At 47.9% G+C, this 15,632-nt stretch overlaps 1 protein-coding gene across 2 annotated transcripts in view; it reads right to left on the reverse strand.

The window, feature by feature from the left end:
• LOC111145857 (gamma-aminobutyric acid type B receptor subunit 2) overlaps positions 1-15,632 on the reverse strand; it is a 341,149-nt gene that overhangs the window by 197,797 nt on the left and 127,720 nt on the right. For both annotated transcript variants that reach the window (XR_002640501.1, XM_022501134.1), the window contains exon 3: positions 7,773-7,943. Coding sequence is in view for 1 of the 2 variants with exons in the window: in XM_022501134.1 (XP_022356842.1) it covers positions 7,773-7,943 (171 nt within the window). In the remaining variant the exon portion in view is untranslated. The remainder of the gene's footprint in view (positions 1-7,772; positions 7,944-15,632) is intronic.

Genomic DNA, 15,632 nt, shown 5'->3' on the forward strand with positions numbered 1-15,632 from the left:
CAGGCCCTGAGGAAAAACCTGTGATTACCAGCAAAGCCAGTCCTACCCTCCACCCCTCACCCCCTACTGTCTGTTAAATGAACAAGCAGCTGGACGGGTTTCATCCATCCCGGTGGTCACCAAGTTTTAGTTCCTCCTGTCCCCCCTTAGAGGTAATTTCACCACCCAGGTGCTTCTGAGATTAGTTTTTTTCCTTTGAACAGCCTCTTTTTTTTTTTTTTTTTAAGATTTTTTAAAATTTTATTTATTTGACAGAGAGAGACACAGGGAGAGAGGGAACATAAGCTGGCAGAGTGGGAGAGGGAGAAGCTGGCTCCCCATCGAGCGAGGAGCCCAATGCAGGGCTTGATCCCAGGGCCCTGAGATCATGACCTGAGCAGAAGGCAGACTCTTAACGACTGAGCCACCCAGGCCCCCTAGAGAGCCTTACTTTTTAAATGAGGTTTCCATTCTCAACAATAACGTCAATGAAGGGTGGTTTTGATGAGGTCGTCATCTTTCTCCCCTGGTAGATAATAACATAAACAGGCAGCTACTAAAATTGTACAAAAATCCTATTATATACACACACCCTGGGAAATAATGGACCCCCCAGATGCCGAAGAGGCTGCCACCAACAGCTGTGTCGGTGTGGGCAGGAGGATTTGGAGCCGTCCCTGCTGGCTGGCCCGCAAGCCAGCGCCTTCCTGGAGCTGGAGGTAAGGGCCCTGAGAGGGAGAGGATGTCTCTTGCCTAGGGGCAGACAGCCCATCATCTAAAAGCATTAGCAAGTTTTCAGATAAAAGTGGGGGCACAGGATGGGGCCCTAGGACCATCAGGATTAGAATCCGGTCTGTCAGGAGTCCCCTCCTGCCTCCTAATGATGGAAGATCTGCAGCTGTGTGGGCGGCCCAAGTGACCCTGCAGCCTGGAGGGAGGCCAAGGACAGAGAGCAGAGGTGCTGCAGGCCTTCCAGCATGCCTGGCCCATTTCTCAGATAACGCAGGCTTAGGAGCACAGCGGCCTCAGCTGCAGGCAGTCCTTCCTCCAAGACAGGAGTTCGAAAACTCCAGCAGCCTGGGCCCCACCCCAGAGGGTCTGATTCAGGGTGGCTGGTGGGGGGTGGGGGAGCGCTCCAATCAGCTTTTCTAGGTGACAGCGACAGTGACATGATGCTGCTGGTCCAGGACAGTACCTTAGAGGATGCGATTACCCGACCCTGGTGAGATAGCACTCCGAAGTGCCGAGCACTCAGAATGAACATCGCAGGATGACACAGCCAAGAAAAATGACTCAAACTACAATGTGTGCATTCCAATGCCCAGTATCGATGCCACCCAGAAGTGACCACGAGGCGGATCCCTGGCCGCTGCTGGTTCCAGGGGCTGGCCCCAAACGTTCCAGTGAGCTCTCTGGGAGAACTCTCCACCACGGAACAATGCCACATCCAAAAAAAGACCCAGCTGAGAAACGACAGAAATGGCTTGGCTGCATTCTGTGGGTGTGGGACTTGCTGACTATGCCAGCTCCTCCCTTTCCGACCGCCCCTGTGACAAGCTAGGGGCAGGGGTCTCCCTGCATCGCTCCCATCCCATCTCACCATCCTGGTGCAGGCAGACTGAGGGCCACAGGAAAGAAAATCACTGCATTTGCCCCCAAGAAGCTGGCCCCTGGATTATAGAGTCATGGACTGAAATCCCTGCTGAGCGTTTGGCCTCGTGTCAGGCAGCGTGCCGGGTGAGGGGAGAGAGCTCAGCCTGGCTCTCATCCGCAGGGGCTCTGGGGCCAATGGCGCTGGGTGCTGGGCAAAGAAGAGATGGCGATTGCGCCGCCCTGGGCAAGGAGCAGGTACAGAGGGCAGCCTGCGGTGGAGGGAGGTGTGGGGAGCACGGAGAGAGCACGTGTCATCCTGCCTGGGGAGGAAGGCTGGACAGGTGTGGGGGAGGATGTTCCCGCAGAGAGAAGCCAGCATGGAGGTGTGGCTGCAGTAGAGGGGGAAGGGACTGAGGGTGACAGAGGAGGAGGCCTCAGGGGGAGCACGGAGGGGCTCTCCAGCCAGGCCAACGAGTTCATTCCCACTAAGGGCAGCAGATGCCTATTAAGCCTGGTTCCTGAATTAGATGCAAGCACGAGGTTCCTGTCTTTCGCTGCAGGAGTGTCCCTCCTTCCGGTGACTGCTCCGTAAGAAAAACCACCTTTAGAGGAGGTGACCGGAGAGACCCCTTGGGTGGGGCAGCCAGGGATTTGGCAAGCCCGGAAGGCTTCCAAGGGCCCGGCGGGGGCTGTGGAGGGCTGAAAGGGCTGGTGCTTTCAGCAGGAGGAGCTCTGCAGATGGTGCCCTTTCGGGGCAGATCAAGGGCCTCAGAGGATCCCAACCCTCGGGGGAGGTCTCTGGTATGGAAAGGTCAGCCCCGGAAGTGCTGAGATCACTGAGGACCAGCAGCGGGGCAGGGAGTCTCAGAGCCTGCCTGGAGGGCGAGCAGGATGGGAGCCGCACAGCCACACAGCTGGGCTCCTGAGGGGGGCGGAGGGCAGCCGCAGCCTACAGAGCCAGATTCGAGATGATCAGAAAAATAACAGCCATCTTTGCTTGGTGCTGCTTATGAGCCAGGCACATCCCTCAGCACTCCAAAGTTTCTAGACACAGTTCATCCTCACCACCACCCGAAGAGTTAGGTGCTGTTATTAGCCCCATTTTCAAGATGAAGAAATTGAGGCACAAAGAGGCGGAGTCATTCTCGTGTGTGCACCCCTGGGAGTGGCAGGAATGGGGTCAAAGACCAGACCTCCCTAGGCCCTCCTCACAAATTCTCTGAGCTCAGAGAGATCACTGAAGTCTACTGGACCTGCTCCCTTATCTCATAGAAGGGGAAACGGAAGTCTGGAGAGACTAATTCGTCCACGGTGCTTAGCTGGCTAGCCGCGTCACTGAACTGGGAAACTAAAGAATAACTTGGTGATGACGGTTTTGTAGACCACAGGAGCAGGAACTTCGAGGGGAGAGGCCCGATTACCTCCCGGCTGCTGTCTGCTGGTTCCCCGGGCAGCCATGCTCACTGCCTTCATCTCCACCCCAAGCCCTGCCTCCATCCTGTGCCTGCCACGCCCACGGGGATGTCCCGCAGCCCTCTGGTCTCTCACCTCCTCGTCCCCAGTTCCAGTGACCTCTACCTCCACTCCACTTCAGCCGTTCCCCCAGACCCAGGGCCGGGCCCCTCAATCCCGATGTCCTTCCTTCAGTTCTGACCACGCCTCCCACCCTTCCAGCTCCCTCAAGCTTCCCAGAGACTTCCAGAGCTCCACTTCCTCCAAGCCCACGGGCCATCTGTCTGCTCATCCCTCTCCATCCGGGGCCCTGTGGAGCACCCACTCAGCAGCACCCTCCATCTTCATCACCCGCCCCCACCACTGTCTTCCACCTGGCAGAGCCCAGGCGCCGGGCCCAGGCCACTCTCCACCTTCTCCACCCTGCCGCACCAGTGTCCCGGTCACAGCATCCACCAAGGGCGGTCACGTGGCCTGTAGACCGGGGCTGCTCTGACAGCCCTGGCCCCCGCCACGAGAGGGTGCCATTTCCCACCCTGAACTCCTGACCGGGCAGACTGGGAACTACATTGACATTGAGGGCTCATTGAAACCACCTGGGGAGCTCGCACAGGGTCTAATGCCCGAGGTCATCCGATACTGTTCTGGGGGCTGACCCGAGGATCCGGCTTTTAAAGAGCTCCCTGGTGATTTTAAAATGTGCCTGTCCCCATGGGGCAACACTACTCGGCTGAATGAAGAAACAAACTACTGATACAGGTTAACGTCAAAAACATTATGGGAAATAAAAGAAGCGAGACACAGAAAAGTCCATGTTATATAATTCTATTTATATGGAATTTCCAAAACGGGCAAAAGGAGGGAGCAAGCAAACGAACCCGGGCCGGGGGTGGGTCTAACTAGAGACCGCACAAGGGTGGGTCTAACTAGAGACGCGCACAAGGGAATTTGTGGAGGGATGGGCGGGTTCGAACACTGAGTTGCGGCGACAGCCACATAACCGTATCTGAAAATATGAAGTTTACTGAGAATAACTGAACTGTGGACTAACAATGGATGAACTGTATGGTGTACAAATTATATCCCAGGAAAGCTGTTCAAAGTGGGGGCGGAGGGGGAACCCGACGTATTAAAAAAAAAAAAAATTCCCGGTGATTCCAATGAGCAGCCAGAACCCAGCAAAGGAGTCCTGACACCACTGACCCCAAGGCCACGTCCACTTCTCCCTGGCCCTCCACAGCCCAGGGCCCATGCCCATCATACACCCTGGCACAGCGCAGGCCACATTATTATCCTTTGAGTGAAGGGATACGCATTCCTAGAGTTTGTCGCAGGCATCAGTGGAGGAGAGGACGTCCACTGAATGAGCACTTACTCTGCAGAGGTCTTTCATTCCCTCGTTCTAACTCTCTCATCGCCGAGCCCCTGTGAGGTCGGGATAAATATCCCCGTTTACACGAAGATCTCACTGAGATGAAGTGTACTGCTCGTGGCCACACAGCCCTTGCCTAGCAGAGCTGGGCCTAGAGATTAGCTTGCTTGATACCAAATTCTTCCCTTTCTCAACGCATTTAAATCTTGGCTGCAGAGAGGGCAGGGCCGATGCAAGCTCTATCTTTTCAGCCACCGGTGTTCACTAGGGAGCCTTGTCTGTCTCAGCAGCAGCTCTAGATCCCATATACCCAAGTCAACAAGGTGAAGGAAACTGTCTGGGCCCACACAGCCCTTGCTTGGCAAAGTGAGATCTGGAGACGGGCCCCATCCGATCGATCCAAGTCCCAGGCAGCCTCTGGGTACCATACACGAGTAGGATGCCTCTCCAGACACAGGAGCGGCCAGCCCCGAGGTGGGATGGCTCTCAGCCCTGCACCCCTTCCAGTCCCAGTGTAATAATCTTCTGGGATTAAGCTTCTCCCCAACCCCAGCCCTCTCCAACCTCAGGACTGCCTTCATTTGATCATCTTTCCAGTGTACCAGTTCGGAACAGAAGAGCTTGACGCTGCTGATCAGCCAATTTCATAAAAGGAATGCAGTTTCCCTCGCACTCATGAAAAGCTGTTAGCCCCTGGAGAGTGTCCAGAGCCTGCCCACCAGCGATGCAGCCCAGACACTGGGAGAGGGGTGCCAAAGCCCTTGGGCACACAGAGGAGTCAGCTGGGCTGAGAGATTTAAATCGAGAGGGGTCCTTGCCAGCAACACCACCAAGCAACATCCTGTCCTCAGAGAAGAGGTTTCCCACTGAGATGCCCTGAAACCGCAGTGGAGGGCCCTAACACACCATGCACCTGAAACCGCAGTGGAGGGCCCTAACACAGCCATGCAGGGATGGAGATGTGCTCCCAGACTGTTGCCACTCGACCCCAGCGAGGACAGCATAATGGAGGTGGCAGTGGGGGATCGGGCAGGCAGCTGACCCTTTATCAGCATGTGTCCTGGAGGAAAAGACCTACCACCCTCTGCAGACTTCAGTTTCCTTATCTGTAAAATGGGAGCATAAACCCTCCCTACCGGGCTGCTGGCTGTGAGAGCCTTTGGGAATGTATAAAACATCAACAATGTTGGGACGAACAATTTAACTTCTTTGGTGTCTTTCAAATCTCCATAGTTACAAGCAGTTCCCATGTGACAAAAGAAAGTTATAAATGGACAGGTTTCCCTGCAGTGGGAGTCGGGATCCCAGGATTCAGTCTGGACTTTTCTGTGAATAACCTTTCATGACTTCAGAGGGCTTTGAAACCCAGACCTTTGTCCCTTCCCCTCTCTGGACCTCGGTGTTTCACTTCTATACAATGAAAAGGTTGGAGGAGGCGTCCCTAATGGTCCCTCCCGCTGATAGCCAAAGACTGTTGGAAACAAGAAGGTCTCTCCACATCGCGGCCGGGTCCACTGTCAATATGGGGCGTCCCCACCCTCACCATCAACCTGCGTGACACTCATTTTCGAGCACTGGTCACCGCTGTAAAGAAGGCAGCCTTCTAGCCTTCTGCAGAGTTTGGCAAGGAGTCCCTGCCACTGCAGGTCCCGTTTCCCTTATGCCTGTCCCTGGGGACTGAGAAACAGAGAGGTGGGAAGACAAGGACCAGCCTTGCCTGGGAAAAGCCTGCCTTGTTTGGATAAGCACAGACCGCAGGGCCAAACACTCCTGCTTTTCAAGCGCTTCCAAAACATCCCTCCCTGTGCATGAACCTTCCGGCTTATACAGCTCTTTCAAATCCAGGACTGAGTTTGGCAAGAACTGCAGGGAAGGCATGGGAAGGGCTACTGTCCCCATTTTATAGGGCAGGAAACCACAGTTCAGAGAAATGAGGTGACTTCTCCAAGGTCGCACAGCCAATGCATGGAGCGGGCTCTGCTTCCCGTGGAACTGGTGAGGCAGAGCCTCATAGAGTAAGTGTGGAGCTAAAGTGGGGAGAGGTGTTGTGACTCCCAGCCCTGCTGTGCACCCACCCTCCTGGACACCCAAATCTACCCCCTCCAAGCCCCCCTACCCCGCTGCCACAAGGGGTGGAGTTTTCCGAGACTCCTCCCACTATGGTCCACCTGAACACCCAACTCCCACATTCTCCCCACACAGCTCCCAGTGTTTCCTCGGGCTGCTGAGCACATGTGGAATGGCTTGCCTTGCTGGGATGCTCTGAACAGCCAGAGCACACGTGGGAGAAAAAAGGAAAGTAGGAGCTCCAGGAAGAACGGGATAGAAGGCAAGAGATCATTTTGCACTCATCCAACTAGGGAAAATTTTTTAAACATTGCTAATATCACAGTTAGAAAAGAAGTGTGGAAATGGGGATTTTCAAACACTGTTGGTGGGACGAGGACTCAGAACAGCCTTCCTGGAGGTCAGTTTGTTGCAATATTTTAAAGGACCCAATAATTCTGCCTCTAGAAATCTACTGAGAAGATGCACATCGAGACAGGAAGATACTGGCTGTGATATCAAAAAGCTGGACACATCCAATAAATTACCACTAATCTGTCTGACAGAACACCGTGACCCATGAATAGGAATGTGGTCTATCAAGATCTCTATGATCTGTAGTGAAGTGAGAAAAACAACACATATAGTATGAAGTCATTGGGCTTAAACAAATATAGGGAGAAAGTTCTGGGCAGATGAACAGTAAACGGAAATCAAGGGTTCGCTTGGGAGAGAAAGCGGGATTTAGAGGGATCGAGCGAAAGCAACGTAATTATTTACTATCCATAGCCAACTTTTTTTCTTTCTTGGCAAAAACAAAATAAACCCTGAAACACCGTGTATGATGTATGCATGTAAGCCGTTAAAATGGACCGCCAAAGAAATCCCCCAACAAACCCACCAGTCCCCGGTGACACCAGAGCCTTCATTCCAAGCCAGCCCCTCCCAAACTCCCCTCACAGCAGAGATGTTTCTGGTGGCCCATCATGATTTTGGTTGGGGGGGGGTGTCACTGGGCGTCAGTAACAAGGACAGCAAACCTACAGGCACAGTCAGGGAATGAGCCGCACGATTTAGCCGAGAGGCGTGACAGAAGGGAAGGTTTCATTCCTGAGCTATGTGGGATGGACGGGTTCACCTGCTGCCCAGATTCCTCAGATTCCTCAGCCACTAGCTCTCTCTTGTCCCTGGCATTTCAGCTCTGAGCCTGCTCCTAAAAGCAGGTTTAAGGGTCCTATGACATTACCCGTCCCCGCTGAAGCCACGCTGCCCCCTGAAAGGAGACCACAGCTGCCAGGCCGGTATGGACACGTCCTCTCGGCACACATACCTCAGAGAATCTCTGCACGTCTTGGGTCAGCGTGCCCACTCGCTTCCACTGGTAATGCTTGAGCAACTTCAGGATGGCTGGGTTCACCGCATTATCCGATGGGACAGTCCGAAAGAAGTATGGGTATTTTTTCTTATCAGCTAGGACAGGAGTGGTTGCGGCAAAGGAAAGCTGGAAAACACAAGAGACATCACCTTTACTGGTGCATTTCTTGGCTGTGCGCCCAGGACCAACCCCAATGGAACAGAGACCCTGAGCCAGATGGGGGGAGCAAACGCACGGGGCAAGGCATTTTGTTAAAGCCTTTTTGTTGCGAAAGCGATACATTATAATTGAAGAGAAGATTTTCAAAAATGCCAAATAAGGAGAAAGAAGGAAAAATGTGGACCAATAATTTACTCCTCGCCAATGAACCACCATTGATGCAGTTTATTTCCTTCTGGTCCTTTTTCCATGCACAGTGATTTTTTTTTAAGAAGGAGATTTTCAAAATCACTCTATGTACACAATTGAACCCCTTCCTTAATACTATCCCACAAGCCTTGAAACCATCTTGTTAAAAAGAAACTCTGTGCAAACATTTTAATAGCTGTGTAATACTCCAGCATAGGAACGTACCATAATTTACTGAATTATCTCTAATTTGGGGGCATTTAGACTGTTTGCAATTTGTCATTATTGTCATGTTATTCTAAAAGCGTCTTTGTGCAAACCATCTTTTTTCTACATTTTAGGCTATTTCTGTAAGATAAAGTCCGTGATATAAAATCTCCCGCATAAAGGAGATGAGGTTTTGAAGACTTAATATTTATCCCTCCTCCCCAAATTATGTCCATTTACACTCCCACTAGCCAGGTATATAATTAGAGGGCCAATGTCACCACAGTCTTACCAACAGAGAGAAATAAAACATGTCTCTCTATAATTTTATAATGGTTTATCACTAAAAAAAATGAGTCATACTGCATTCATGGCTTATGCATAATGTTGAGCTTATTTCCATGGGATCGTTAACTAGTAGTATGTTCTATTTTAGGAGTTGTTTTTTCATGTCCTTTGTTTATTTTTTGAGTGGTATTCTAACACTTTTCTGACTGAGTCTAATGAAGATTTTTTTTTTTAAGTACAGCGTCCAAACTCAGACTATTGGAGTTACCACAAATATCCCAGTTTGTTTGCTTTTACAGTGTGTGTGTGTGTGTGTGTGTGTGTGTGTTTTAATTGACACTCAGTAGTCAAATCTGTCTATCTTCCCCTTCATTATTCCTTCTCTTTCTTTCAAGTGCCAGTAAGTTGCTAAATCGGATTTTAATTATCTGTCTTCCAAGGCCCAGCTTAAATGTCACCTTCTCTGTAGCATTTCCTCTGATCTCTGCTCTCCCTGTCCCCCGGCCTCACTCACCAAAGGTGCTTATCACCCTTTTTGATCTTTGCTGTGTGCCGGCAGAAACATGGTATCTTATTGCTCTTCTAATTTGCATTTACATTATAAGCAGGGAATGCCTCTTCCTATGCTCAAGAGCAATTTGCAGTTTGTTCTGGAAACCGTTCACATCCTTCACCTGATTTCCAATTTGACTCTTAGTCTTTTTCTTATCAGTTGGTAGAAGTGATCTTTTATATGAACGAAACTAGCCCTTTGCAATAAAAGTTGCTAATTTCCCCCCAAGTCTGCATTTTTTTCTTTTTGTGTTTCTTATAATATCTTCTGGCATAGAGAATTTATGCGGTTGAATTTATCAATTTTTTTTCCCTTTTATGTCCTCGGGTTTTGTGTTGTATTTAGAAAGGCTTTTCCCTCATTGAGACTATTAAATAATTCTTCCATAGTTTCTTTCATTCAGTCATCCCCCACCTTCCTTCCCTCTGGTCCTATCTTTCTTCCTCCCAACCTGCCACCCACCTTCTCCTCCTTCTTTTTCCCTCCTTTTTTTTTTTAAGTTTTGTGGGTTTTTTTTTAAAGTTTATTTTATTTTATTTATTTATTTGACACAGAGAGAGAGAGATCACAAGTACGCAGAGAGGCAGGCAGAGAGTGAGGGGGAAGCAGGCTCCCCGCCGAACAGAGGGCCCGATGTAGGGCTCGATCCCAGGACCCCGAGATCACGACCTGAGCCAAAGGCAGAGGCGCAACCCACTGAGCCACCCAGGCGCCCCTCCTTCCTTTATTTCATGTAAACCCTTGACCCAGAGAGGGCTGAAGCAAGCTCACTCTGCCTTCACAGGCTTTCTCCCTGAGCCCTTGCTGTCCCAGCAGCAGCTCTAGACCCAATACATCCCAGAGTCCAATTCCAGCATCCAGGGAAATAATATACAGGTGTCCTTAGGCCCCAATGAAGATATTTTTTACTGCCCTTCCTGTCACCCAAGGAAGTGCTCCTTCTCCTCCCTAACACTTTCACAAAGTGAGGCAGAAGGGACCTTGTCCCTCTTCCTGGTCTGGCTCAGAGGGTAGACAACCAAGACCTAGGATCCCCACATCTCTTGGGTGCAACCAGCAACCTCACCACATCCCATCTGTTGGAGAGGAACACAAAATATCCCACCAGCTGTCACTTGGAACTAAAGAGTACCTGTAGGAACCAGTTCCCAAGATCCTCATAGAGAGAGGGACATCATCCCAAGACTGCTAAAGGCCAAGGGTAGAATGACTGTTTAGAAAAATTCTGAGTATAAGGAGCAATGGGAAGAAGAACACACAGAGAGGAAACTCTCAGCTGGACACACCGAGGAATTCTTGCTTTCAGAGTTGTCCAGCAATGCCAGTAGTGAGATCCCTGTATCTGGAGGTATGCAAAAGGAGGCTGGACTAAGACCTAGTGAGAATACAGAGGAGCTCCAATGTATCTGTGAGCTCCTCAAAAATTATATGAAAAAGTCGTGTGGGCAGGTATGTGCCTATAGGTGTGCCCATTTTTTTGAAAAGAGGATCCATAGTTTCCATCAGGTTCATCAGGAGGTTCCTGTGACCCAAACAAGGTCAGCACCCCTGCCTACAGGTGATACTGGGGTCCCAAAATGAGGACAAGAAGTAGATGCTCTCTACAGTCCCCTTGGACGTAGTGTCTGTGACTCGTCTCTCAAAATTAAAGCAACACGTCAAGCCTCCTATGGACAGGAGAAGAGAAAGAGGGAGCTGTTAGAAAAATCAGGGGGTAGTCTTCCAGGACCTGGGATGGTATATGTGCCATCCCATCCCCCCAGATGCTTATCTGACACAATTTGGGAAATATTGGTTTTCTGATGTGATTTCTGAATCACACTCTGGTTACTACTTGATCACTATCGTCCTATCAGTTCCAGGTCCACAATTAGATGTTGCTTGAACAACCTCATATGTTTGCCCTGTAGGTAATTACAGTGGTTACTGTTCAGTGAATAAATGGCCCATTGTGTTTACAATGGGCTTGGAGTACAATCCATGCCCCCGGTCTAAATCATGTTGGATGCAAAATATTAACTGGCACCAGTATTTTCTGCCCCATTTGAGATAATGCTCATTTTGATTAGATGGCTTGGCATTACCTTGCCTCTGGCTTTAGCCTCCTCAAACTTTCTTCTGTGGGCAAAGGCTGCAGTGGCCTAGGAGCACTGCTGACTTTCCGAACTGGAGGAACCTGAGAAGTCATTTAGCTCTGGGATTGTCTCTCCTGGTTGCACTACAGAATCACTTGGAGAGATTTAAAAAAAATACAATGCCTTGGTCCCACACCAAACCAACCAAATCGTAATCTCTGCGTCTAGAGGCCAGGCTTCAGGATTATTTTTAAAAATCTGGCAGGTGATGTCGATACACAGGGAGGGCTGAGAACCACAAATACAGCTCAGCATCCCTAGTTCCGAATAAGCAGGCTAAAACCTAGAAATGGGAGACATCGAGATATTTGCCATAGCCAGTAAGAGGTAGAAGTGGGACTCCAAAGGTGGGTCTACAGGACTGCAACACCTGTGTTCTTTCTCCCCTTGAAGGCTGTCCACCTGCTTCCTATGTGCTGGCTAGCCCTCCCTCCCTGCCCATTCCCTCAGCATCCGGAAACACCAAGCCTGCTGCTTCACGGCCAGAACTGCGATGCCCAAGATTTCTGAGCTCTCCTTCCTTCTTTCACACAACCAAGTTCATTTCCAAACACGCTATGACTGAGGCTCTGAGTTATTGAGGCTCAGAGTTAATCCCTAACCAAGGATTTATTTCAGAGAGTACTTTTAAAATTTTAGAGTTTTGTTACCATTTCTGGTTTTATTGCCCTGTTTTGAAAATTTGGCATGGAGTGTGTCTGCTTTTGGAATTTATCGAGATTTTCTTTGTGGCCTATTCTACAATCAATTTTTGTGAAAGTTCCACGGTGGCCGGAAAAGAGAATGCAGTCTCAAGTTGTAAGCTATGAAAGTCTTCATCAGTTTTCTTATGTATAACAGGTATAATCAACCAAAATGACTGAGGGGGCACCTGGGTGGCTCAGTGGGTTAAAGCCTCTGCCTTCAGCTCAGGTCATGGTCTCAGGGTCCTGGGATTGAGCCCCGCATGGGGCTCTGCTCAGCGGGGAGCCTGCTTCCCCCTCTCTGTCTCTCTGCCTGCTTGTGATCTCTTTGTGTCAAATAAATAAATAAAATATATTTTTAAAAAAGTCATTGAGTATCACATGTTCCATTTTTCTGTTTACTTGATCTGTCAAAGACTAGAAGACTTGTTCAATTTTTCTCTACCGTCTCTGACAATTTCTCCATCTATTTCTACAGTTTTTATCTGCTTTGATTTTATGTTACTTTGAGTATAAATGTTCATTACAATTACATCTTTATTTCTTAGCAACATATACCCTTGCCTGGTCCCAAGAGCAGGCACTTAATAATCATTCCATGAACTGAGAATTAAAATATTTATCAAAGTAAAAAAAAAAAAAAAAACCCTGTCATTTTATTACTTTTTTGGTCATTTTATTACTTTTTGGTTTATATTATAACATGCTTGATATTAATATTGAAACCTTTACTTTATTTCTACTTGTATTTGCCTGTCATAGAGCTGATCCTCCTTTTATTTGCATTCTATTAAGATTGTTTTAAAGTATATTTCTTGAAAAGAGCACACGGATTTTAAAGCATGTAAGCTTATTGCTGTAATAAGTACTTGATCTTCACTCACCTTGTTGGCAATCTTTTTTTTTTTTTTTTTGAGAGGGAGAGAGGGGAGGCAGTGGGGAGGGGCAGAGGGAGAAGGAGAGAGAGAATCTTAAGCAGGCTCTAGGCCCAGCATGGAGCTCGACTCGGGGCTCTCTCTCACAATCCTGAGATCATGACCTGAGTAGAAATCAAGAGTCAGAGGCTTAACCGACTGAGCCACCCAGGCGCTCTGGTAGTCTTGCTCTCTTTGTATGCTTCCTGTTTGTTTCCTCTTGTTCTTTTTATACTCACACTATATGTCTACTCCTCTCTATTCTGGGTATATTAATCTTGCTTCTTGTTTCAAACTGCTGGGGTGTCTTTTAATATTCTGAAGAAGGGCAAGTGGTTGAAATCTTGCTGAGGATGAACTTCTGTTGCCTTGACACATGGTTAGAATTTAGCTGGGTATAAAATTCTTGGGCTGCATTTCCCCCCTTTGAAACTACAAAGGGATGCAGAGGAGAAATCTGGGGCCAGTTTGACACTTGTTCATTTGTAGGTATCTGATGTCCTCTGCCTGGATCCCCAAAGAAGGTTTTTTCTTTATTCTTAGATTTCAAAACATTTGCCAAGCTAGATCTTGGTATGACACTCTTGATTTTATCTGAGACACTGGGAATCCTTTAATCTATACCTTCAAGCTTTTCAACTCAGAAAAAAATCTCTATGCATATACAATATAAATGTAGTATTATATGTAATACCATATTGATTTTATTATATTCATATATATTCTTGTCTTTGCTCCAGAGAGCCTCATTATTTAGATGCTGTCTTTTCATTCTTTTTTTTTTTATTTTTAAAGATTTTATTTATTTATTTGACAGACAGAGATCACAAGTAGGCAGAGAGTCAGGCAGAGAGAGAGAGAGAGAGAGAGAGAGGAGGAAGCAGGCTTCCCGCTGAGCAGAGAGCCTGATGTGGGGCTTGATCCCAGGACCTTGGGATCATGACCTGAGCTGAAGACAGAGGCTTTAACCCACTGAGCCACCCAGGCGCCCCCTGTCTTTTCATTCTTCAATTCCGTATCGATCATATTTCTTTCCATGATTTCATCTCTGGTTCCTTGTCCTTTACAGCTCATAAGAGCATCTCACTCTATTCCATATCTTTTATTATAGGATGTGTGCATATTTAGTTTTGCTCATTTCTGGTAAAGCAGCTGGGTTACTCATGGTCCCAACAGCAGGGCACAAGTTCTTTCTTCCTCATATCCTGGCCAATAATTGGTATTATCTCCTTTCCTACTTTTTGCTGATCTTTCTGGGACATGGTGGCACTTCATTATTATTTGACTTTGCAGCCCTTAGCCCTTGAGGTTCTTTGATCTATGAGTTTGTTGATCTGCTTTTCAACAGCCTCACTTTTAAGTTTCACCCTCCCTAACATAATTTTATGATGTTATTGAGATTTTCCATCTCCTAAAAGTTGTTTAGGATCACACTGCCTTCTTACCCTTACCTTATCTCAGACTAGTCCAGGGAGACCCTGTTTTTTTCTGCATATGACTGAGGATGCTAAATGTTTTTCTGAAGTTTTCTTCTTTGTTCTGCAATAGATCATTTTCAGAGGTGGACTCTTCCTCTGCTTCTTGTGGGTATGATGCACCTTTGATTATTTTTGCAATACTTTTTCAAAGGCTGAATGTCAGCTGTTTCCAGTGTACTCATTGTCAAAAGCAAGGCAGGTCTTTTCAGAGTTGGCTTATCAAATAACACAGTGCATGGATTGCCTGTGACCCATTTTCTGTCTTTTTACATTATAATTGAATATTTTTCCCAGAAAAATATTTGAGCACAGTCTTTAGTGTCCAGAAGTCTCTCACTTTTTGCTGTTCTATGCTAATGAGTGACATCTTTGTCCTCAGTGCCTAATTTTCTGATGCTCTGAATCAACATAGTACATTACATTTCCATCATACATTCCTGCCAGAGTTTTTCTTTCTTGCCCATAAAACTTTACTTGTGAGGTTTCTGCCTCCCAGGATGCAATGCACTCCTAGTGTCCTCTTGTCTTCTTTCTATTCAGCTTTTCCTAGGAATATACAGGTCTCTTTGAATTTGCAAAGAGAGATGAAAGTGAAGAAAAGAAAACATCTTGACTGCTTCAAAGGTCAGCAACTGTGAGTAGAGGTGTAGCTATCCAATGTTCTGATTGGTAAAGCCCTGGGTCCCTAACTCAGGTTGTGGGAGAGAGAGGGAGAAGTCTATTATTTTTCACAATGATTACTGTCTTATTAGTAGGCAGTGTTCAGAGTGCCAGGAGGCAAAGTTTTGTAGGATTTTATCAATCTAGCTCCATCTATTTGAAATCATTGAAGTTGCCAAACATCTAGAATGTGAGTTGGTCATAGAGCCCCTCGGTTCTTTGAGGTAGGAATCACTGTCCATTTTACAGCTGAAGAAACCATGGAAAAGAAAGGCGACATAGTTGTGCAAGGTCAGTACAGGAGTGACAAAACTGGCCTTTTAACTTCATATCTTGTTCTCTTTCTTTATTCAGCTCTGAAGAGGCAGTCCCAGCTGAGATGGGGCAATGATCTGGGGACTTGCTCCTTCTTCTGAGACCCTGTAGCACAGCCATGAGGCAGCCTATTCCAAGGCTTCCAGAATCTCTCACACATAGCACATTTCCATGGTGGGCATGGCTAGTCCTGGGGGATTCTGGGGGACTCACTTAACCAGCAGATTGAAGTGG

Source organism: Enhydra lutris, unplaced genomic scaffold (genome assembly GCF_002288905.1).
Source record: "Enhydra lutris kenyoni isolate GAN:26980312 unplaced genomic scaffold, ASM228890v2 scaffoldscaffold13, whole genome shotgun sequence".
Taxonomy (NCBI): Eukaryota; Metazoa; Chordata; class Mammalia; order Carnivora; family Mustelidae; genus Enhydra; species Enhydra lutris.